Source organism: Peromyscus eremicus, chromosome 1 (assembly GCF_949786415.1).
Source record: "Peromyscus eremicus chromosome 1, PerEre_H2_v1, whole genome shotgun sequence".
Taxonomy (NCBI): Eukaryota; Metazoa; Chordata; class Mammalia; order Rodentia; family Cricetidae; genus Peromyscus; species Peromyscus eremicus.
In genome coordinates, this window is record NC_081416.1 from 99,036,746 (window position 1) to 99,060,677 (window position 23,932).

The 23,932-nt window shown below is 39.2% G+C and overlaps 2 protein-coding genes across 2 annotated transcripts in view; one reads left to right on the plus strand and one right to left on the minus strand.

Moving 5' to 3' along the window:
* The window catches only part of Fchsd2 (FCH and double SH3 domains 2), a 212,099-nt gene that overhangs the window by 80,879 nt on the left and 107,288 nt on the right, over positions 1-23,932 (minus strand). The window contains exons 7-8 of the mRNA XM_059270348.1: positions 18,580-18,634; positions 16,289-16,417 (exon numbers count right to left, since the gene is read on the minus strand). Of these exons, the coding sequence (XP_059126331.1) occupies positions 16,289-16,417; positions 18,580-18,634 (184 nt within the window). The remainder of the gene's footprint in view (positions 1-16,288; positions 16,418-18,579; positions 18,635-23,932) is intronic.
* LOC131916818 (large ribosomal subunit protein eL30) lies at positions 6-389 on the plus strand. Its single transcript, XM_059270369.1, has one exon. It carries the CDS (start codon positions 6-8, stop codon positions 351-353), a length of 348 nt encoding a protein of 115 aa, XP_059126352.1. The 3' UTR covers positions 354-389.

Below are 23,932 nucleotides of genomic sequence, written 5' to 3' on the forward strand. Positions count from 1 at the left end.
GGAAGATGGTGGCCGCAAAGAAGACGAAAAAGTCTCTGGAGTCGATCAACTCTAGGCTCCAACTTGTCATGAAAAGTGGAAAGTACGTGCTGGGGTACAAACAGACTCTGAAGATGATCAGACAGGGCAAAGCGAAATTGGTTATCCTCGCCAACAACTGTCCAGCTTTGAGGAAATCTGAAATAGAATACTATGCCATGTTGGCTAAAACTGGTGTTCATCACTACAGTGGCAATAACATTGAATTGGGCACAGCATGTGGAAAATACTACAGAGTATGCACACTGGCTATCATTGACCCAGGTGATTCTGATATTATTAGAAGCATGCCAGAACAGACTGGTGAAAAGTAAACCAGGAAAGTTTTTCTTTAATAAAACTTTACCAGAGCTCCTTTAAAAAAAAAAAAAAAAAAAAAAAAAAAAAAAAAACATCCTATATTAGCATGTTTACTCACTACTTGTATTTAGCATTATACTGAGCATCCTAACCAATGCAATAAAACTAAAAAAAAAAATGAAGATTAGGAAAAAGAAATTTTCTTTAATATAAAATTACTTTTACATTATTTAATTCAGCATGAACATGGTCACTGAAAACTGTATAGCCCACAAAAAAGTTACTTAAACAAATAAGCACAATTAGAAAGTCTACAGGATACAAGGTCATATGGCAGACTGTATTTGTCAAAAGTGGCTACAACAATATTCTGTTTATATGTGTACTTCTGTAGCATCACCAGACTCCATTAAAAAGTAAAATCTGAACTGGGTGGTGGTAGCACATGCCTTTAGTCCCAGCACTCTTGAGGCAGAGACAGGTGATCTCTGTGAGTTTGATTTCTGTGAGTTCGAGGCCAATCTGGCCTACAGAGCATTCCAAGACAGTCTAGGACAACTAGAGCTGTTACACAGAGAAACCCTGTCTTGAAAAACCAAAATAAAATAAAATAAAATCTGTTCCTTCAACACCAAACTTTGTAACTGCTTCAACAGAAGCAATGTATTAGAGAAACTGCATGAACTCTCTGACTCTCATAAAAGGTGATGTTGGCTTTATCTGCATCTGGTCTAAATCTCTCCCTTTCTCCCTCCCTTCCTCCCTCAGATTTGTATTTTGAAACCAACCATAATATTGTGAGAAAACCTAAGAGATAAAAGGAAGCCATCCATGAACAAAGACTCTACTTTATATCCATGGAAAAGTTTTAGCCACAAGGCAGCACCAACCACCAAATATCGGTTGAAAGCAAGCCCCTCAGTTCAGCTGCTAGCCTTTGAACCACACTAGCTGATACAGGGTGGTACAGAGATAGGTTCTTCCTATTGGACTCTAACCAAAGTGCAGATATGACAGCAAAATAAATGGTGCTATGTTTCAGGCCACTAAACTGTGCAGTGATCTGTTACATTCACAGAGCAGCATATTAACTAGGACAGATCAATAACTAAAAACACCAATTTTATTTCCAGACTTTAGCAAAAAATATTGAAAGGAAAGATTAAAACATAACAGCTGTTGTAACAGTGAACTACATTACTTAGGAATAAATTTAACAAAAATATATGCAAGATTGCCATTGTAGGCAGAATCATGCAACAACTCTGTGCTATTGGCTCCCTGTAAGCATAGATAGATGAGGCTGATGAATGTGATGTTACAGCAGAGAGGCCAGAGAGTTTTCTTCAGCAAACAGAAATTCATAAATGGGATCTATCATGCTACTGCTGGTTTATTAATGGAGGGAGTCTATATAAAGGATACAGCAACAAACTTCAGCAACTGAGAATGATCCCAGCCTATGGTGATCAAGAAAACAAGAAATCAAATCCAACCACTGGAAAGAGAACTCTGACACTGTGAAGGACCTTGGAAACAGATTATTTCCTAGAATATCCAGATAACACAGCTCAGGCAACACCTTCATTCTTGTGAGGTCCTAGGCATAAAACCCAGCTAAGTCCACCTGGACTTCTAAACTATGGAATTATGAGATGATAAAGGATGAAGTGTAAAAATGTATTACATTATGCTAGGAACCAATTATAATAACAAGGGAAGACAGAAATATTCGAAACTTATAAAGAACTGATTCCTTTAAAATTTATTCCTAATGCTTTTCCTTTCCACCTTGAGTTTGGGAAGCTGGGGATCGAATCCAGAGCCTGGGACCCTCTAGGCAAGTACTGTCCCTAGACCCCTGCCACTCTACATACTACTCTCATAGTTTTATACTTTCTCCGCTCTGTGCCCCTCACTCAGAACCTTGAGGATATGAACAGATTACATGTTCTGATCTGCATTTTAAGATACTACTTTAAAAAAATCTGGGGTGTAGTGACATATCCCTTTAGTCCTAGATTCAGAAAGTATGGGTAGGCAAATCTTTTGTGAATTACAAGCCAACAGTCTACATAGCATGTTCCAAGCCAGCCAGAGCTATATAGTAAGATGTTTTAAATAAATAAATAAACAAACAAATAAATAAATCTAGAAGAAATTGTCCAGGTAAAACTTACAATCTATAAGAAACTTACGAGTTGGAAAGCATTTATTTCCAGCAAGGTGTGGTAACACATCCTAATAATCTCAGTGCTTGGCAGGTAGAAGCATAAAGATCAGGAGTTCAAAGTCAAACTGGCCACACAGTGAGTTTGAGTCCAGCTACATGAGACCTTGCAAATAGCCAAACTAGTGGAAACACATGAACTATGAACCAATAGCTGAGGAGCCCCCAACTAGATCAGGCCCTCTGGATAAGTGAGACAGTCGATTAGCTTGAACTGTTTGGGAGGCCCCCAGGCAGTGGGACCGGGACCTGTCCTTAGTGCATGAACTGGCTTTTTTGAGCCTGGGGCCCATGCTGGGACACTTTGCTCAGCCTGGGTGAAGGGAGGAGGGGACTGGACCTGCCTGGACTGAATCTACCAGGCTGAGCTGAATCCCCAGGGGAGTCCTTGCCCTGGAGGAGATGGGAATGGCGGGTGGATTGTGGGGAGGGAGGGGGTGGGTGGGAGGAGGGAGAACAGGGGAATTAGTGGCTGATATGTAAAATTAAATTAAATTATAAAATTTAAAAAAATTTAAAAAAAAATTAAACCAACGGTCTGCAAAGCGTGTTTCAGGACAGCCAGGGCTATTACACAGAGAAACCCTATCTCAAAAAAAAAAAAAAAAAAACCAATGTAATTGGAGAGATGTCTCAGTGGTTAAGAACATGTACTGCTCTTGCAGAGGACCCACGTTTGACTCCCAGTACCCATGTCAGGCTGTTGATAATCTCATGTAATTCTAGCTCCAAGAGATCCAATACCATCTTCTTTTCTCCATGGGCATCTGCACTCATGTGTACAAACCCACACAAAAAAACACGTACATGTGCACACACATAATTAAAAACAAGATGGGTGTGAGGGTGCATGGTCTTAATCCCAGCACTCGGGAGACAAAGGCAGGCATTTGAGACCAGCTTGGTCTATTGCAAGTTCCAGGTCAGCCAGGGCTACACAGAGAGACTCTGCCTCAAATAAATAAATGAATGAATAAATAAATAAATACCCAAACCCAAATTGTTTTCAAACTATATTTCAAAGAACCCTGGAATTATGCAAGATGCTTCAGAAACCCAGGAAAAGAAATGAAAGGCTATATCGGGATTTGTAGAAAGCAAAATTAAACCAATGGTCTGCAAAGCATGTTCCAGGACACCCAGAGAAAAGCGGAAAGAGGATCACAATTTTTAACCACATAATCTTCCTTTTATCTGCTTTAAATATAAAGATTCTCTGTAAGACAGGTTAAAAAGCTGTTTTGTTCAGAAAATAATTTAAGACAACTGCTTTAGATGTTTGTTTAAAAAAATGGCAGGAGGAATTATCTTCATTTTTCTCTTTTTGTGTCACAGGAGCTACTCATAATATAACCACTACAGCAAAAAAAGAGATCGCCGGGCATTGGTGGCGCACGCCTTTAATCCCAGCACTCGGGAGGCAGAGCCAGGCGGATCTCTGTGAGTTCGAGGCCAGCCTGGGCTACCAAGTGAGTTCCAGGAAAAGGCGCAAAGCTACACAGAGAAACCCTGTCTCGAAAAACCAAAAAAAAAAAAAAAAAAAAAAGAGAGATCTATTTATATTCCATAAGCCCCATAGGGGATACTCCAGAGACATTGATATGGATTCATCTCCATATTACTTAGTGTCTATCACTTAGTACAGACTCAATCACTTGCTACATTGAAAGTAATACACAAACAATGCTAAAGGGTAAAGGAAAGTATTGTAATTCAGTAACAGAATCTAGCACTCTTCAGTAAAGCTCCTAACACACACCAATTCTAGGTATATAGTCGAGAATCTCTTGTACAGGTTTATCATGAGGTATGATCAAAGATGACAGCATTGTTTATAAGAGCAAAGCAATAAACAACTAAAATTTCCAATGGCAAATGAGTGGGTTATGAAAGGAACAGGCAAAAGCACCTTGTCCTAAGTACTGTTTATAAGAGCAAAGCAATAAACAACTAAAATTTCCAATGGCAAATGAGTGGGTTATGAAAGGAACAGGCAAAAGCACCTTGTCCTAAGTACTGCCATTTTGACTTCAGACTCCATTTTATCTGTAAGCTGAAACAAAGTTTCAGATTCCCAAGCCTTAGGGGAGCTGAGAACTTCCCAAGAGCTGACCAATCTCCTCCTTAAACAATAGAAATAGTCTGTTATGCCCCTTAGTTGTCTAAAACATTATAGCTGTTCCTAAGAACAGAAAGAACAAATGAATCTGATTGGTTGGACTAAGAAGTTTACATTCTGCGTTGGTTGACAATGGTGAAACACATAGGGGAAGACCCTAATCTTTGAAGGCTGGTTGGTGAAAAATGTAACTGTAACTTGGCAACAAGTGTTTGTGGTTTTGCGCTTGTAAACCCCTGCTCCTGCCCCTGCTCCAGGCTGTCAAGAAAAGCAAGGCTCCTGAGTCCTTGTCCTGCCGCCCTGATTGATCAGCAACTCCGCTTATGAGGTGATTTATTAAATACTTTGGAACCCGTAAAGTGCTGTCTCTCTCCTTCTTTGTGGCACATAATGGACATAGGTGTAACAGTTTACTTATGACAGATCCACAATGAAATACTATACAGCAAAGCAAAAATTTAAAGTTCATATGGATAAATCTCAATATAAAATGGAGAAAAAAAAACAACTTGTGAATGTAACAGGGTATAATACCATCAAAGACTATATTCTGCTGTTATAATAGTAGTTATAACGTAACTAAGAAGGAGACATTCTGGAAGGAATCACACAGGAAGCTCCCATTGTACTAGTAGTATTTCATTTTTTAAGCCATTAAAATGAGTATTTATTATTCTTTGAGATTATTTCTATAGTCAGCATATTACATCATACAGTTTTTAAACTTCTATACAAAAGCTGGCAAACTAAGGCCTGTAGGCCAAATGCAATCTAACATCTATTTCTGGTAATAAAAATTTTTTCTGTACCACTATTACAATCATCTGTTTGTGATTTGTCAACGATGATACCATAACAAAGAAGCCATTTTATTATAGGGTTCAACTAAAAACATGGAGAACACAAATGAAGGTATAACTAACTCATAAGTAACTGAGTATAATCATGAATATAGCTGTTGAAAAATAGTCAGCAAAGTTGATGACTGTCCTGGTTAGCTTCAGCTGTCAACTTGACACAGCCTAGAGTCATCTGAGGGAGTCTCATTTGAGATTCTGCCCTGATTTCCCTCAATGATATCCTGGAAGTAAAAGCCAAATAAACCCTTTCCTCTTTGCTTTGGTTACAGTGCTTTGAGACAGCAACAGACAGGAACTAGAACAATGAAGACAGATTGAGTGGCAATGGGAAGAAAATCAAAACTAAGCTTTAGAGCACTGCTGACTGACAGAATATTAATACAATAGGCAAACACAACAGCTAGACTATCCAACCCGGAAGCCAAGTGTGGCTTCTGAGTGTCTGAAATGTGGCCATAGTGACTGGTAACATTCACACTTGTTTCTAATAACAGTCATATACCTAAGCACTAGCATATTGAGGATGTAGTTTTAGGGCCTTACAGGCTACATTAACACCTGTCACCTGAAACTTAAAATGGAAGTGATTACTGAAGGGAAATACGAGGTTGGGGAATTGCCTCTACTTTGGAAAGCTTTGGCCACCAAAGGGCCACAACAAATGTGAATAAGGACAAGGGCAAGGCTGCCGATCTGAGAATCATAAAGAATTAATAGAAACCAGGCCAAATGATTCATCTTTCCAAGAAATAAAATGTAAAGCAAGAGAGGCAGGTCTGAGATCTGGAGGGTTTCATGCTAAGTCATCAGTAAACAAACATGATTTTCAGTCTAATTCTTGAAGCAAACTAACATGAATAGGTGAATCAGAAATGTAACAGCTACCGCACAGATATCAGAAGAGCTGTAACTAAAGTAAAATAGGTGAGCTATACAATTCAAGTGCGGCTGAGAAAGACTTTGGGGTTGATGGCGAGCAAGAAAAGAAAAGCACACTCAGGAGGCAGAGGCAGGCGGATCTCTGTGAGTTCGAGGCCAGCCTCATCTACAGAGGGAGTTCCAGGATAGCCTCCAAAAGCTACAGAGAAACCCTGTCTTGAGAAACCAAAGAAGGAAAAAAGGAAGAAAAAAAAAAAAAAAGAAAGAAAGAAAAGTACACCAATGCTTTTCCTCTTCATTTGATAAACAACAAGAACAAAGTCTGTAGCAGGATGATGTGGTGGTGCAGACCTGTAACCCCAGAGCTTGGGAGGTGGAAGCAGGAGGATCCAGAGCTCAATGCCAGACTTAGCTAAACAGTGAGTCTGAGGCCAGGCTGTACTACATGAAACCCTGCCTCAAAAAAAAAAAGTTGCTTATCTTTTATTCTTTTGCCCAATTACCAACCAGGACACATCTATTTAACTTTTATTGAAGACAAAATTGGTTTAAAAATAAAACCTCAAAATTATTAAGCTTTTAAAGTCTTTCGTTAGACCAATATTTGATATATTTTCCACTCTGATCTACTTCCTTCTTCATCCAAACCACAAAGAAAATATCACAGAAGTTTCTGGGGTGGGAGGAGGAAAAAAGAGCTTGTATAGTGCATAAGAACATGCTACGAAAAGTGACCTGAAAGGGGCTAGCTGCCTCACTTCTCAGCCAGCTGAGTTGCTTTCTGTAGATAAAATGGGATCAGTGATCTTATTTCCAGACTCTATCAATAGTCTTTGTTTACTTTAGTTGAAGTAAAAAACAAATAAAAGGCCGGGCGGCGGTGGTACACGCCTTTAATCCCAGCACTTTAATCCCAGAGGCAGAGCCAGGTGGATCTCTGTGAGTTTGAGGCCAACCTGGTCTACAGATCGAGATCCAAGACAGGGGCCAAAACTACACAAAGAAACCCTGTCTCAAAAAACCAAAACAACAACAACAACAAAATCCCCTGTAGACCCAGAGCAAGATATTCAGTAGCTGTTCTAATCAGCACTGGCATAATGAATAAAAAGTATTCCTTGGGGAACACATCTAAATATTTATATATCAATGAGAACTTATTCTACAGAGTAATTAAGATGGGAGAATTTGTAATGTTTGATAATTTTAGTTTACAATTTGCTTAGAAACCAGGACATTCACAGTATACTACTGTTTATTATATTAATACTATTTATTATATTAACTTTTGCTATCAAGGAGGTTCTAAAGTATGGGGAAAACATAGAAGGTTACTCAGACAATAACACATGCTATGATGTCAGAGTCTTTGATTTACCTCCTTGTTGTTATTCTAACAAGACCTCACTGAACTTCTTATATCTGGTAAACTAAACAAGCATATTGATATCTATTTGGAAACTATTGCAGAAATTAAAACTTTTAAAAGTACCTAGTATACCTAAAATAGTGAGACTTACTATACTAAAGTAAGGTACTAATACTAGAGTACCAGATAGTTGCTCTACTCACTCCCAGGTGCTGAGACTCTTTACTCACATTCCTGCACACACACACACACACACCTCTCAAAAAATTCAAGACTTTTTAAAATATATTAGAATTTCAGGAACAACAACAACAACAACAAAATAGATAAACCCTACTCATCTGCTCTTTGCAGAAGCCAAAAGAGAAAAATAATTCAGAATTATCTCCTATTTAATAAATGAAGTCCAAACAGCAAGTTTTATGTTTACAACTTTTTACTTTTCCCACATGCTAGGGATCAAAACCAGAACCTTGTGCATGCTCAGTTAATGACACCACCCCTTCTGTCAGAAAAACATCACAGCACGGGAACCCAAGCCTTGGCTCTAATTTCCTCATTTGCAAAATGGGAATGATTTATCTTTTGAGGATTAAAATAAGATTGGTTGCTCAATTTCTTTGTATAGTAAGTTTTAATTTACGAATATTTAAAAGGAGTAGGACTCATATACTGCTCTAGCAAGTCTAAAGTAAAACAGATATAACCATTGTCCTTGGGGAATATATAGAAGAGAGGGAAAAGGTGCTTATCATGTAAACAGATGTAAAACCAATGCTCTCAGTGCAAGCGAGATGAGCTAAGCCATTTCATGGGAGGTAGGTATCAACAGGTTAGGGAGGTCAGGGAAGTCTTTCTCAGAAAGGAACCTAAGGGAAGAGATCTGAAAACAAGACATATGGAGTACAGCATGAATTTTTATCACTCTCTAAAGAAGCAAACTAAGATTAATAAATGATATTGAGTCTTATAAATGACCCATGGGATCATCCTACAGTGAAGCTCAAAGCTTACTGTTACCATGGCTGCCCTGAGCTAAACAAGCAAAAATATTCTACATCCCTCCAAAATCCTGTCACTCAAACAGCCAGTCCAACTACCTTTAAACCAGCACCAGGTGCTCGTAACTCCCATGGTGGCCCTGAGGAAACTACATGACAACAGCAGCTGCTTACTCTGGCTCCTGAAGGCACAGCTCCAGCCAAGCCTATTTCAGACAGTTTGCACCGAACATTTTCCTATCACGTTTCAGTGCACTCTAGGTGACACGATGACTGTTTCTACCTAGCCCACAGGTGGAGCCCCCTTGACTGACTAACAGAGGCACCAATACTAGTCACTGATGCAAAAAAGACAATGCTATGATTGGTGTAAACAAAACCTTCCTCTGTCTGAGAGGTGTGCTGGGATTGGTGTAAGCAACTCTCTTCTAGCTGTACAGGGAGTCTTTGGCTAAGTTGGGAGACACTTTCCTATGCTGTCTTCCCTGATGTTGCCAACATCAGGCCCAAAAAAAGCCTGCTCTTGAGTAATCTTTTCTTGACTGTCTCAGCAGTTAGTTAGCTGGTACCACAAAGAAAGCAGCAGCAGAGGCCATGGTGCAGTGACGTAGTGTAGCCAGGACAAGGAGCAGCAGGAATGATGGACTAGCTGGCTCCCTGAGAGCTGAAGAACGGCAGAGCTGAACAGTTGGCAGGCGAGCGGCAGCAACGGCAAAACTGGGGCCACTGAGTAGGTTCAGCAGGTAAACGTGCTTGCTGCACAATCTGGCACAAACCTGATAACCTGAGTTTGATCCTGGAGATTCACACTTCATTTTTTATTTTAATTTTTTAAATTTTTTTATTTTTTGGTTTTTCGAGACAGGGTTTCTCTGTGTGACAGTCTTGGCTGTCCTGGAACTCACTTTGTAGACCAAGCTAGCCTCGAACTCAGAGATCCGCCTGCCTCTGCCTCTTGAGTGCTGAGATTAAAGGCATGAGCCACCACACCCGGCGAGATTCACACTTAAAAAGCTGGATGTGGTGGTGCACATCTGTAATCTTACCGCTTTATACAAGACAGAGACAGGATAATCACAAGTTGCTATCCTGTCCTCGACAAGTTTACATGTGTGCTATGACATGCACCCGCATGCACACACACGTTTTTCTCTCTTCCCCTCCACACATACACAATAATAAATAAAACAAAGAATTTAAACAGGTGAAACTGCAAGGTTGGTGGCTGACAGCAACTGAGGCAATGAAAAGGTAACAACGTAGCTGCATCCCCCAAGGTGGCAACTGTGACGGCAGTCATAGTCTAAGAGCAGCAGAACAGCTTGAGAAGCAGCTGGAACAAGGGGGAGAGCAGAAACAGAGAGGAGGAAGCACTGAGGCTGAAGAAGGGGAAAACAATCAAAGAAGAGAAATTGCAGGCCCTGGTTGTGGAGTTTCAAGAACTGCCAAGTCTTTAGGACTAGTAGTCTCAGACACCCCAAGCTTGGCAGCTAAAACACTGGTTCCTAGGAAGGGTTTTAAAATACCAGCAACTAGGCCTTCCTAGACACAGCAACACTTGATGCTACTAAGGGCTAAAGGTGAAATGAAAGCGAGAAAGGGCTAAGAGGCTGCTCTATAGGTAAAAGTACTTGTTGCATAAGCAGAAGGAACTGGGTTCAAATCCCCAGCACGTGAGGGGGGAGGGAAATAACTGGGTTTACTGGCTGCCAGCCTAGCTCCTGGTTCCATGAGACATCTTGCCCCAAGTGAGTAAGGCAGAAAACACCCAACCTTCTCCTGCATTCTCCATGTGAGTACACAGGTGCGCACACACACACCCCTACATAAACAAGAAAAACAGAAGGAGTTGGGGGTGGGATAAGAGAAGAAAGCACCCTCCTACCTAATGTTGGGTATTAAATCCAGGGCATTGTGGCATTATATGTGCTAGACAAGCACTGTACCTCTGAGCTATGTCCACAATCAAAGAAAAAAATTAAACTTAGAAGGAAAAAAAAAAAAAGCCAGACATGGAGGCATACACCTGTAATCCTGGGCTCAAAAATCCTGAGGCAGGAGAACCTCAAGTTCAAGGACAGACATCAAGATCACTGCAGTAAGGTCCTGCGACACACACACACACACACACACACACACACACACACACACACTCACGTGGAAGGGGAGAGGGAGAGAGAGGTGTCACTTGTTTAAGTGTAACAGTGTAAATGTGAAGAAAAAAATCTCTGAAATAATTGTTAAAATTCACAGGAAATGTTAACTACAGAAATGTAGAAAGAACACCTGAGCAGTGTTGAGTGCCCCTTTGGACTAGTTCTACATCTTGTTTATGATAGAGAAAGTGCTACTAAAATTTTTCTTTAGGACTGCTTATTCCTTAGCTATAGATGAAAAGAAATTATCTCAATTCACTAAGTTGAAATTTCACTTTATTTGCAGGTCAAAGATGGTTAAGAGTGTTACCTAAGTAATGAACTATGAACTCTACTCACAATAAAGTTAATAAGAAAGGATGATTATAAAGTGACCAAGAAAACCTCAGGGCAATATTAAGCAATAACAGATAACAAACATTATTGACCAAGATTCTCTAGCAGTAAATGACTTTATTATTCTAACAAAACCACTTAGAAGGACTAGACAGAAGGTTCAGTAGGTAAAAGTGTCTGCAATACAACCATGAGGACCTGAGTTTGTATTCCCTACACCCATGTAAAAACCCAGGTGCAGCAGTGTACTTCTATAATCCAGTACTGGGAAGGTGAGTGACAAGCAGATCCTGGAGCGCACTGGCCAGCCAGCCTAGAAAAATCAGTGAGCTCCAGGTTCTGTGAAAGACCTTATCTCAAAAAGAAAGACCCAGAGGAGCTGGGAAGGCACCCAATGCTGACCTCTGGCCTTCATAAGCATGCACACACAGGCACGAGCACCTGCATGCCTAGGCGCACATAAACAAATGAACACCCCCCTCATCAATCACTTATATATACATACCTTTCATAGAAATTTTTGTTGTTGTTGTTGTTTGATACAGGGTTTCTGTGTATCCTTGACTGTCCTAGAACTCTGTAGATCAGGTTGGATTTGAACTCACAGAGATCCACCTCCCTCTGCCTCCAGAGTGCTGGGATTAAAGGTATGTGCCACAACACCAGTAGGGTTGAGATCTTTTTTTTTTTTTTTTTTTTTTTTTGGTTTTTCAAGACAGGGTTTCTCTGTGTAGCTTTGCACCTTTTCCTGGAACTCACTTGGTAGCCCAGGCTGGCCTCGAACTCACACAGAGATCTGCCTGCCTCTGCCTCCCGAGTGCTGGGATTAAAGGCGTGCGCCACCACCGCCCAGCTCGAGATCTTTTTTTAAAAAATTATTTTGTTTACGTGTATGTGTGTATGCTCCTGTTTGTTCATGTACAAAGTGCATGCATGGGCCTGCAAGTACCAGAAGAAGGCATTGGATCCTCTGGAATTGGAGTTATAGGCAGTCGTGAACTACCAATAGAGTTGCTGGTAACTGAACCAAGATCCTCTGGAAGAGAAACAAGTGCCCTTAACTGCTGAGCCCCTTCTCTAGCTCCAGATTGAGATCTTTAAGTCTGAAAAGTGTTCCACTTGTCTTTGCCTCCTTCCACAACTTACCTCAGTAGCTACCATAGTGTGACTATTAATTGCATATGGTTAACTAACTAAATAAATCCCCTGTTTCTAAGGAACCTGCATACACATGTGTGTTTGTTTAGATATAATTTTGTGAGATTCAATATATAGCACAGGTTGGCCTAGAACTCACTATATATACAAGGATGGCTTCAAACTTAGGGTCTTCCTGACTCAGCCTCCTAAGTGCTAGGAATTTAGTTATGCAACAGCACCCATCTTACTACCCACACCCCTGACACACACACACATATACACCAAAGATCCTAAATGGGGCTATATCACCATAACATCTATTTATAAAAAAGAGATATTTCCTCCAAAAAAGTGTATAAGCACTACTGTGAATTCAGTGATAAAAATTTACCAGGTAGCCAAAAGCATGATTAGTTTGAGTTTTCCAATCCTGCAGGTCACAGAATTAGCATGAGGAAGAAAATGAGGATTTTTTTTTTCTTTTTCACTGAGACAGGATCTCCCTACATAGGCCTAGATATTCTGGAACTTGCTATGTCTACCAAGTACTGGGATTAAAGGCATGCACCACCACGCCTGACAAAATGTATTTATTCATAGTATTTAAAAAGAACAAAAAAGGAAGCCCATCTTCATTCAAAGCAATTTGGTGCCCTAGTGAACAATCTACTTAATGTTGATAAAATACATACATGGAGACTTCAAAGTTAAGCTCAAAGATACCAATCACTGGACAGCTGATCAAGCCCATTAATTCCCACTTCATTTGTGATAGAGCAAAGTCAACTGCCCCCAACATGTTGTACTTTTCCTGGTTTACTAAGATCATGTTTTTTGATGTTTGATGTAGCTTCAATTTTTAATATATAAGGTATGATTTCTGAGGCAGTTTGAAAGAAAATGGCCCCCAAAGGGAGTGACACTATTAGAAGATGTGGCTTTGTTGGAGTAGGTGTGGCCTTGGAGGAAGTGTGTCACTGGAGCAGGGTGGGCTTTGAGGTCTCCTATGCTCAAGCTACTCCCAGTGAGACAGTCTACTTCTGTGGCCTGCATATCAATATGTAGCAGTTCCTTCTCCAGCACCATGTCTGCCTGCACACTGCCATGTTCCCCACATGATGATAATGGACTGAACCTCTGAAACTGTAAGGTGCCACCTCAACTAAATATTTTCCTTTATAGGAGTTGCCATGGCCATGGTGTCTCTTCACAGCAATGGAAACCCTAAGATAATTACTATTCACCTTTTTAAAAAATCAGAGCTAAGGACTGAAGCCAGGGTCTTGTGCATGCTGGGCACATGCTCACAGTGTACCACTGTGCTACACATTTAACCTGGGATTTTATTTTTGCTGCTGCTTAAGCTAATGTAATGTCAATTTTAAAAGTATATACAGAGGGAGATATATTTGAAAATAGCATCCCTGATTCAAATAGATGAGATCCAAAATACTCCAAATTCTAAAGCACTTCTGATCCCATGCATTTCAAATAAAGGATATTCAACTTGTATTTATCAGGTCTGATTTAACAGTAGACACATATAGGATATATGGAATTACTACTTTCAATTACAACCTATACATTCAGCAAATAGATTGTTTGAAATTGCAAATAGTTTTCTCTAGAGAAACTGTGTTAGAATAGGAGCTTGCAGTTGGTCCTTGTAACTCTGTAGCACCAAAACAGCTCAAGGTCTGAATCCAGTATTTTGGGGAAGTGTAAACAGAGTTCTTGTCTACTCCCTGATCTCATTGTAACTTGGATTCTGATCACCAGCAGTCATACCAAGATAGTTAGAATGAAAACAGAATTCTGAACAATAAACAAACAAGAAAGAAAAAATTTTGCAGTATGGTATTTCTTAGTCCAGTGACTTCCTCCAACATTTGTTTTCCCCTGAAGATCCCAAAAAACACCTTGCCTCTACTTTCAAGGAACGAACTTGTAGTTTCTGGACAGAGTTGATCTCTTTCCCCGAGATAGAGGAAAAGAATGCCCACCTCATTTGCAGCCCCACTTTTAACTGCTAGTCCCTTAGCAAACAATTCAACATATCAGTGTTTGCTGCACAGTCATAATAACCATATATCTGAGGCAGGTGTGGTGGCACACGCCTTTAATCCCAACACTCAGGAGGCAGAGGCAGGAGGATCTCTGAGATCAAGGCCAGCCTGGCCTACAGAGCAAGTCCCAGGATGACCAGGGTTACATGGAGAAACCCTGTTTCAAACAAACAAGCAAATAAACAAAAGAATCACATATATGAAAAGGATATGTTGAAAATACAAAAGAAAAACAGTTTAATGTTGAGTGCTTAAGGAAAGAAAAGAAAATGAAATGCTTTTCTTCTCTTCCACCCCCTTTCCTTTACAGCAGAAGTGAAAAATATAGGTAGTATAGCTGGAGAATGACCAAAATGTAGTCTGGGGACATTCCATTCTAGCTACATTTCACAGTCATACTCAGAGTAGACATATCTTCATATAACTATGAGATATTTTCTTTTGTTTGTCCAATACATACTTCAAAATCATCACATACTAACGTATAATTTTAAGATAAAATTTAAAAAAATTTACATCTAATTAAAATAAGAAGCACAGTTGATAGTTAAAATTATGATAAATAAAGAATTCTGTTTGTCATGGTGGCACACACCTTTAATCCCAGCACTTGGGAAGCAGAGGCAGGTAAATCTATGAGTTTGAGGCCAGCCTGGTCTACAGAGTGAGTTGCAGGATAGCCAGTGGCTATGAAGCAAGACCCTGCCTCAAAAAACCCAACCAAGGCGGGTGGTTGTGATGCATGCCTTTGACATGCCTTTAATCCCAGCACTTGGGAGGCAGAGGCAGGTGAATCATCTGAATTTGAGGCCAGCCAGGTCTACAGAGTGAGATGGCCAGAACTGTTCCACAGAGAAACACCTTGTCCTCTTCCAGGTGGTGCTCCTATAGTAGTCCTGGTAAACACAGCATCTGTGAATCTCTGCATCAGATCTGGTGCTTCTCAGAGGCCAACCTACCATACACGAATACAACGGGTACTAACGATAACAGGCATGTCTTTTCTTTAATATTCTGAGAACTGAACCTAGGGATTCTCACATGCTAGGCAAGTGTTCTACCACATACTCAGCCCTAAAGTATTAGTTTTCTAAAATAAACTTAATTTTTAAAAATTAAAAGAAAATCAATAAAAAACCCTAAAACCAAACAAACAAAAAAGAAATTCAATTTACATAACAGATAGCCTATAAAAATATCTTTTCATGAAAACAATTATTTATAAAAGTATACTTTTATATAAACTTACTTTTATTAAAATACTTTTCAGAAAATAAGAATATAACCAAACAAATAAGCACCTATCCTCAACCATCTCTGGTGGTTCAGAAGATACTTGGAAGTTCTACACAGCTTCAATATTTTATTGATTCCACTGACTCCAAGTCTCAGAAATCAGTCAGAAGCAGTTCCCCAACCCAAGAGTTACTATCTCATCTTATATACCCATCTTCTATCTTGTACATCAATAATGGCTAAAAACAATATAATCTTTTACTGTTATTTGGGTTTAAACATTTTTGTTTTTTCTTTCTTTCCTTTTGTGGTGTTATGGATCAAACCTCACACACATGCCAGGTAATAGCTAAGCTTTAATGCCAGTCCTAAACAGTTTCTTGCACTAAAAATCAGTTCAAAGTTACTAACTAAATCAACCAAACAACAGCAAGTACATTCCAATAAAATATAAAATAACTATAATACTATAACTCAATCTCTCATGCCCAATACCTAGTTCATGAGCTGGTTTTATTCTTAATGAAGCCAAATTACCACAAATACAATTGTATTACCTTCATAATGTTAACTAAATCTGTTTGATAGTAGCGGTCCTGATGTGCATTTGCTGCTGCTAGTGTAAGAAGGTAATCATTCCTTGCGTGGGTAGCTTTGGAATTACACTCAGATCGCCGGGCTTTTAACTACAACACAGTAAACAAAAACAAAAAATTAATGCAAACTGACATTACACTGCAAAACATGTATGACTACTACTCTCAGGAGCACGGTAGCACATGTTTATAAACCCAGCTCTTGGCAGGCTGAAGCAAGAATTCTGACCTTGACTTTGAGACTAGACTAGACTACATAAACAAGACCCTGACAAGGAAGAATGGGATGGGTACTGGTAATTAATGAATGAATGATATCTCACCACAAATAAAGAACCAAGTAGAAAAAAATCTTATGTATATAAAAAGTATTGATTATTACTAAGAAATGAAACATAACTACAAATGGAAGAGTATTTTCATATTATTTTGGTAAACTATTTTTTTTTAATTTCATATAGGAGCATGGCATTTATTATTCCTGTGCCTTCCCATGTTCCAACTCTTCCTGTGTCTCCTCCCAAATTCATGATCTCTTTAATCATATGTGTATATATACATATGTATGCAGATATCTGTGTGTACATATGTATAATACACACACACACACACACACACACACACACACACACACACACACACACGTATATATGACCAAATGAATACATTTAGCCCTACTTCTAACCTGGGTCCAGGGCTGACCACCTGGGATTGGATAACTTATATGGAAGCTTGTCCCTGGAAGAAACAGATTCTCCCTCTCTTAGCAGCCACTGAAGGAAGACCTGTAGCTCTTTATCTAAGGTGAGACTGTGTGAAATTTCCCTTGTCTGTGTTGACGTCAACTGATGTTGTCATTATGTGCTGGTCTTGTTCAGGAAAAAATATAGTTGAAAGCTTATGGGCACATATTCATGTCTAGAGAACACTATTATATAACAGTTAAAGTATCTTAATTATATTTAACATACTTCTGAAGCTTTTATTCAGGTATGAAAATAAGTATGTTTGAAATTAAATACATTACCTTCCAAAGCACTGGTAAAAACCTAGTAGAGTTAGAAAATAGTTTTTAAGAACTATTTAAATTTTTTATAGCATTTCTTGATTTGTTGGCAGTATGTGCACACATGCTATGTATGCTTGTTAGAGGACAGCACACAGAAAGTAAGCTCTCGCTTTCCATTATGTAGGATCTGGCTGAAGAAGCCTTTACCTGCTGAGCTAACTCACTGTCCAAAAGCTGCTTAAAAATTCCTTTAATCCCAGCACTTGGGAGGCAGAGGCAGGAGGATCTCTGTGAGTTTGAGGCTAGCCTGGACTACAGAGGGAGATCCATGAAAGACACAAAGCTACACAGAGAAACCTTGTCTCAAAAAACCAAAAAAGAAAAATTCCTAATTGTTGCTAGAGTTTTCCTGCCTGACCCACAGTCAGGACAAATCTCTCTCACCTGCCAGTCCCACAGCTGCTCAGACCCGACCAAGTAAACACAGAGACTTATATTGGTTACAAACTGTATGGCCGTGGCAGGCTTCTTGCTAACTGTTCTTACAGCTTAAATTAATCTATTTCCATTAATCTATACCTTGCCACGTGGCTCGTGGCTTACCGGCATCTTTACATGCTGCTTGTCATCGTGGCGGCTGGCAGTGTCTCTCCGACTCAGCCTTCCACTTCCCAGCTTTATTCTCCTCCTTGTCCCACCTATACTTCCTGCCTAGCCAATGGCCAATCAGTGTTTTATTTATTGACTAATTAGCAACACATTTGCCATACAGAACATCCCATAGCACCTAATGTGCCAGAAAAACTGCCATCTGCTGGGGAGCCTCACAGGAAAGCCAACTCACCACCTTACTTATAGGTATTCTACAATTTGAAGGCCCATAGGAAAACTTACTTGCATCTGGTCCAGAAGGCCAGTTAAGGGTCTCTGACTAAGAGAAATAGATTCTGAGTACTTCCCTAAAGTCCCTGTACTGTATCTCTGAACTAAGAGATAAGGGTATATATGCACGTAAGGATAAAAACCTATCCCTAAAGTAGTCTTGAAAAGCAAGCTGTGCTCAAAGTGTTGATAGCCATGTGGAAATCCCAAGATTTGGGAAAGAGAGCTTATGCTTGGCTTATTGACCTTGAAATGCTTTTCCAAGGTAGAAATAACCCACCTCAACCCTTGACAGATTCAACTGTTTACTTTAGGAGTCAAGAAGCTTCTCATTTGTGACATATATTGTTCAAAAACTCACCTTCACACTTGCTTTCTGTAAACTGATTCTTGATTGAAAAAGACTAAGTTTAGACCTGCAATAAAAATAGAAAAGCATGTTTAAAAAGATTGTAGACAATATAGTGTAATTATCTTATAATTACTTAATTTTCAATGACTTTTTCAAGACACTGTTCTAAAACTAAGTTAAAAGTAGAAAACCAGCTGGGTAGTAGTGGCGCATAACTTTAATCCCAGCACTCCCGAGGCAGAGGCAGGCAGATCTCTGTGAGTTCGAGGCCATCCTGGTCTACAGAGCAAGTTCCAGGACAGCCACCAAAGCCACACAGAGAAACCCTGTCCTGGAAAAAAAAAATTAATTAATTAAATTAAATTAGAAAGGGTAGAAAACCAAGAGTGACACTTATTTGCCTTTATCTGTACTTAACAAGCTGGAACAATAGCAGAATGCAATCCACAGGCTCTGGGACATCCCGTCCCAATAAGTTATTCATGTTTGCTTGCCAACCTGTGTTCCCCTTCACTTCTAAAGGTATTCTGAAGTTACTAAGAAGGCCTTTGGACTCTGCCCTCTGTGATTCTGATTGTTCTATTTAGTCATGTTTCACTCAGTACTAGTACCCTTAATTTTGCAAAAGAAACCATAATAGAATCATTAGTAATAAAAACATGTTGGTATATATATATATATATATATATATATATATATATATATATATATATATATATATTAAAGACTAGAGATAACCACACAGAAAAAAGTCAACAGCCAAATGCTAAGTGAATAAGTAAGACTCCCATGAGCAGTGATTTTTCTGAAGCGGCAAAGTTTGTCTTGACTGCAGTGTCATGGTGATTGCCATGGGAGAATTCAACACATGTGCTGGCAGCTATGCCTTAATGTTAAGTACAGTCTCGGACCACTTGGGATTGGAAAACAAAGTAGTCAGTCTCCAAAGAGTAGCAAAGGCAGACTCTTAATTCTAACAAGAGAGAAGATATCCAGGGACAAACATGCACTCTCCCTAACCCTTCTCCACTGTTTGTTAGCTTATTTTAAAAAAAGGGTCTCTTGCAGGTGACTTAAGTTTGTGGCTAGAGCACTTGCCTAGCAGTACAAAGCCCTAGGATCAATCAACAGCATTAAAACAAACAAAACTTAAGATATTTTTGACTCTGGTTATTTCCAACCTTGTCATATTTATATTTCATGGGGTTAGTTTTTACTAATTAGACTTCTATTAATTTGATTCAGAAAACAAAGGTCAAAGGATTTAAGCTAAGAAAGTGCCTGGTTAGAGTAAGGAAGACTGTGTTTAAAGTATTTTCAGTTCTCCTTTTTCTGTGGACATTATCCAAACAGGCTGTACCTAGATCTTCCAATGCAAGGTTTTAAGTTTCTGACTTCTGCTTCATTTGCTAATCTGCACATAGTCCTTGAGTAGTATTAAAATAATATTAGTGACAAAATAAGACAATATATGGCAAGGTGCTATTCAGATGGCTCAGTGGGTAAAAATGCTTGCTGCCAAGTCTGATATTCCAACTCCAGGACCCATATAGTCAAAGGAGAGAACATACTCTTTTGAGTTGTACTCTGACCTCCACATGCACACTATGGCATGCCTGTGTCCATACACATGTGCACACACATGTGTACCCACACCCAAGTTAATTAAATACATAAATATAATTTTTGAAGGCATTATCTGAGGCTGGGGAGATGGCATAGTTGGTTAAATGCTTGGTATACAAGTATGAGGACTTGAGTTCAAATACCAATCCTGGGGAAGCAGAGATAGGAGGATCCCTAGGGTTTGCTAATTAGCCAGCCTAGCTGAAATCAGTGAGCTCCAGGTTCAATGAGAGGCTCTGTCTGAAAAATTAAGGTGGAGAGCAAGTGAGGAGGACACCTGAAACCTACTTCTGGTCCTCTCACAGATATACACATGTACTTGCATACACATGTACACACATACATATAAAGAAAGACAGTACTTATCCTCAAAGACAGGTCTTACAAAAAGTAGACAAGATTTTTACAAACATACACTATAAAATAAATTATGCTGTTCACTATTCCTACCATCTACCTTTCAAATGTTCATGTTGTTTAGGTTTTCAAACTCAAGTTCATATCTAATCATATATAAGATCATATCCTTATAACTGCCATCTGATGAGCAAATGACCCTCAAAGGAAGATCATCAGTCCTAAATTGCCATGCAGGAGCAAACATTTGACGACCTACCAAACACACCCATGCCATTGTGTCTAACTGGCTCTTCAGAATCTATACCTCTAAAATGGAGTCCACTGTCTCCTTCAACGGTATCCCTCTCCTTTCTGTGACCTCTCCTACAGTGACTATCACTATCTGTCAAATCGTCTCTCAATATTGTAGTTCAATCTTCATGCCCCCTTCCTGATACTCCCTTCTCTACTTAGAAAAATCATACTAAGCTTTAAGATCCTGCTCAAACATCACTGTTTCTATAAAGGCTTCCCTTATCATTATGAAATGTTATTCTTCATCTTCTATGCTTTTGTTAGTGTTTTCATATTATTTCTATAAACAGTTACTACATGAGTGATTTTAGGCACTTTATTTCCTTTGAGTTTATTGTGAATGAACAAATCACTTATAAAGTTATGTTTAAATATATGCTCTTATTCTAGACTCCAAACTTGAGAGCACAAAGCTTACTTTATTATACTGATCTCTATACTCACAATAACCAAAATAAAGTACTAATTCAATGAGCACCGAGTGAATGAATGAAGAAACTGGATTACTTTTTAGTTAACTTAATTTCTAGAGAAGCTGCATACTGACCTAAAATGTCTTACTTTGCATTTGAGCCATGAAGGCAGCTCTGGGTACTCAGCTGTCACCTAGGCTCTACGAGGAAGTCAGGCAAACCTCTCAGGAAGCCAGTCAATGTTTCATTTTCATCCTTCGCATCATGTCTACCTGGGGTATTTACATAAGCTCTACAAATCTAAGAATTCTCGGGTCTAGACTCCATGAAAGATTAAAAAATAAGTTCATAAAGCCCACTATGACTGAGGAGATTTTCCCAATTTAAAAGTTTCAGGTCAAGACTAGAGAGACGGCTCAGCAGTTAAGAGCACTTGTTCTTGCAAACAACCTGGATTCAGTTACCAGCAACCACATGACAGCTGACAACTATTTGTAATCTTGCTCTGTCTCTTTAACATCTACATATAAAATAGTAGTAATAATAATAACAACAATAATAAATTAAATAAAAAATCTTTTAGTGAGAACATGGAAGTACATAAAATAATTATATACTAAAAAAAATAGAATAATAAAACCAAAAAATGTAATTAGGAAAATGTTAAATGTTTCCCTGTAACTAAAAACTGTGATGAGCATTCATGTACCACTATTTTGAACTAAATTCAATTTTAGGTGCCTACCAATTTTTTATGAAGTGAAGTTGTTTAAATTTCTTGCAGACAGAGTACTGGAGTGAAACAACTGTCCTCTGGACATGATAGAGCAGCTCTACTCATGAACTCAGAGAAGCTCTGGTTGCCTGATAAGAGCTGCATAAGAGCAAGTCACAATTCTACTGTAAAGGAGGAAGAGTCTCAAGTGCCCCCAAAGCTTTTGGGGTGGAAAGTCAGTTTTCTTTAAGAGTATGGCCCCTGGTAGTTGATAACACTCCAGTAAATATACCCATAAGTATATTGGCAGTACACTGGACTCTGTGGATTATTAACAACAACTAAAAGGACATAAAGTTGTGAGGGGCTAGGAAGTTGACATGAATGTGGGAAGAGTTAGGAAGAAGAGAGGTAATGAATATAATAAAAATACATTGTACACACTTATAAAATTCTAGAAGAATTAATAAAAATATTACACTCAAAATTTCTTGCATATAAAAAATGTGCTGGGTGGTGGTGGTGCACACCTTTAATCCCAGCACTCGAGAGGCAGAGGCAGGCAGATCTCTGTGAGTTCCAGGCCAGCCTGGGCTACAGAGTGAGTTCCAGGAAAGGTGCAAAGCTACACAGAGAAACCCTGTCTTGGGGGAAAGAAAAAAAGGAAGGAAGGAAGGAAGGAAGGAAGGAAGGAAGGAAGGAAGGAAGGAAGGAAGGAAGGAAAAATGCTAGATAACCAAGCCCTGTGCCAGGATGTACAGGAAGAGTGCAAGGCTGTTTGATTTCATGCCAAGGAATTCAGATTTCCAGATTTTGTACAAGCCAGCACAGTGAACATGAGTCTTAGCTCTCTTGCTCACAGAAGTCTTCAGAATCCAGCTTTGTAGCATAGGTAGTGGTGGTATTGGTAGCCTTTTCTCACCAATGCAAGAAATATCAAATATGGTTTGTTTTTTTTCTGACAGATACTCTAAAACTTGTGTTTAGGACAAGGAATTAAAATCTTTTTATCTCTTCACTGCTGTGGGATAATGATTTTGTACACTGGTTTAATAAAACACTGATTGGCCAGTAGCCAGGCAAGAAGTATAGGTGGGATAAGCAGACAAGGAGAATTCGGGGAGGAGGAAGACTTAATCAGGGGATACCAGGCCGCTGTCCAGGGAACAGCATGTAATGGCACACAGGTAAAGCCATGGAAAATGTGGCGACATATAGATTAACAGAAATGGGTTGAGTTTAAGTGTAAGAGCTAGTCAGTAGTAAGCCTGAGCTAATGGCTGAGCAGTTTTAATTAATATAAGCCTCTGTGTGTTTACTTGGGTCTGAGTGGCTGTGGACCGGGTGGGACACAGGAAAACTTCCAGTTACACTTCACCTTGTAAGACTTTTATGCAAATGTTTTAATTGTCCCCACCCAGTAAAATTTCTGTTTATACAAAGGCCCACTGCTCTGTCCTAGGAGTTACAGGCCTGGAGCAGTAGCTTTTTCTCTTTGGAGCAGTGACCCTTTTCTACTTCCTTCATTTCCTGTGCACCAGTTTTTTTCAGACTAGCCACCTGAACAAGATTGCAAGGCTGGACCCCAGCCAATGGGAAAAGGACACCATCACCACCTGAGTTAGACTAAAAACCAAATGTACTTCCTGTCTTTGTGTTTCCTCTTCCAAGCATAGATGCTGTCAAATTGTCATTGGAAGAAATCTCTACTTTGTGTGATTTATATATCTTATAGCTAATTAGAGTGCCTTCTTTTCCCTGTTACTGCCAAAATAAGGAACTATAATGCATATACCTGAAAGTGAAATTAACCAACTGCTAAAGCATAGATGTAAATGTATATATATACTAAATTTCATATAAAAAAACAAAAATAAAAAATAAAAGCAGTGGTCCAGAAAAACACTTACATGGTTCTAGCCCCTGTTCACTTGATGTACCCATGATCCTTCAA

Bases quoted from the DNA above. Each gene is read 5' to 3' on its own strand.
- LOC131916818 (XM_059270369.1), top strand. From the start codon at position 6: ATGGTGGCCGCAAAGAAGACGAAAAAGTCTCTGGAGTCGATCAACTCT.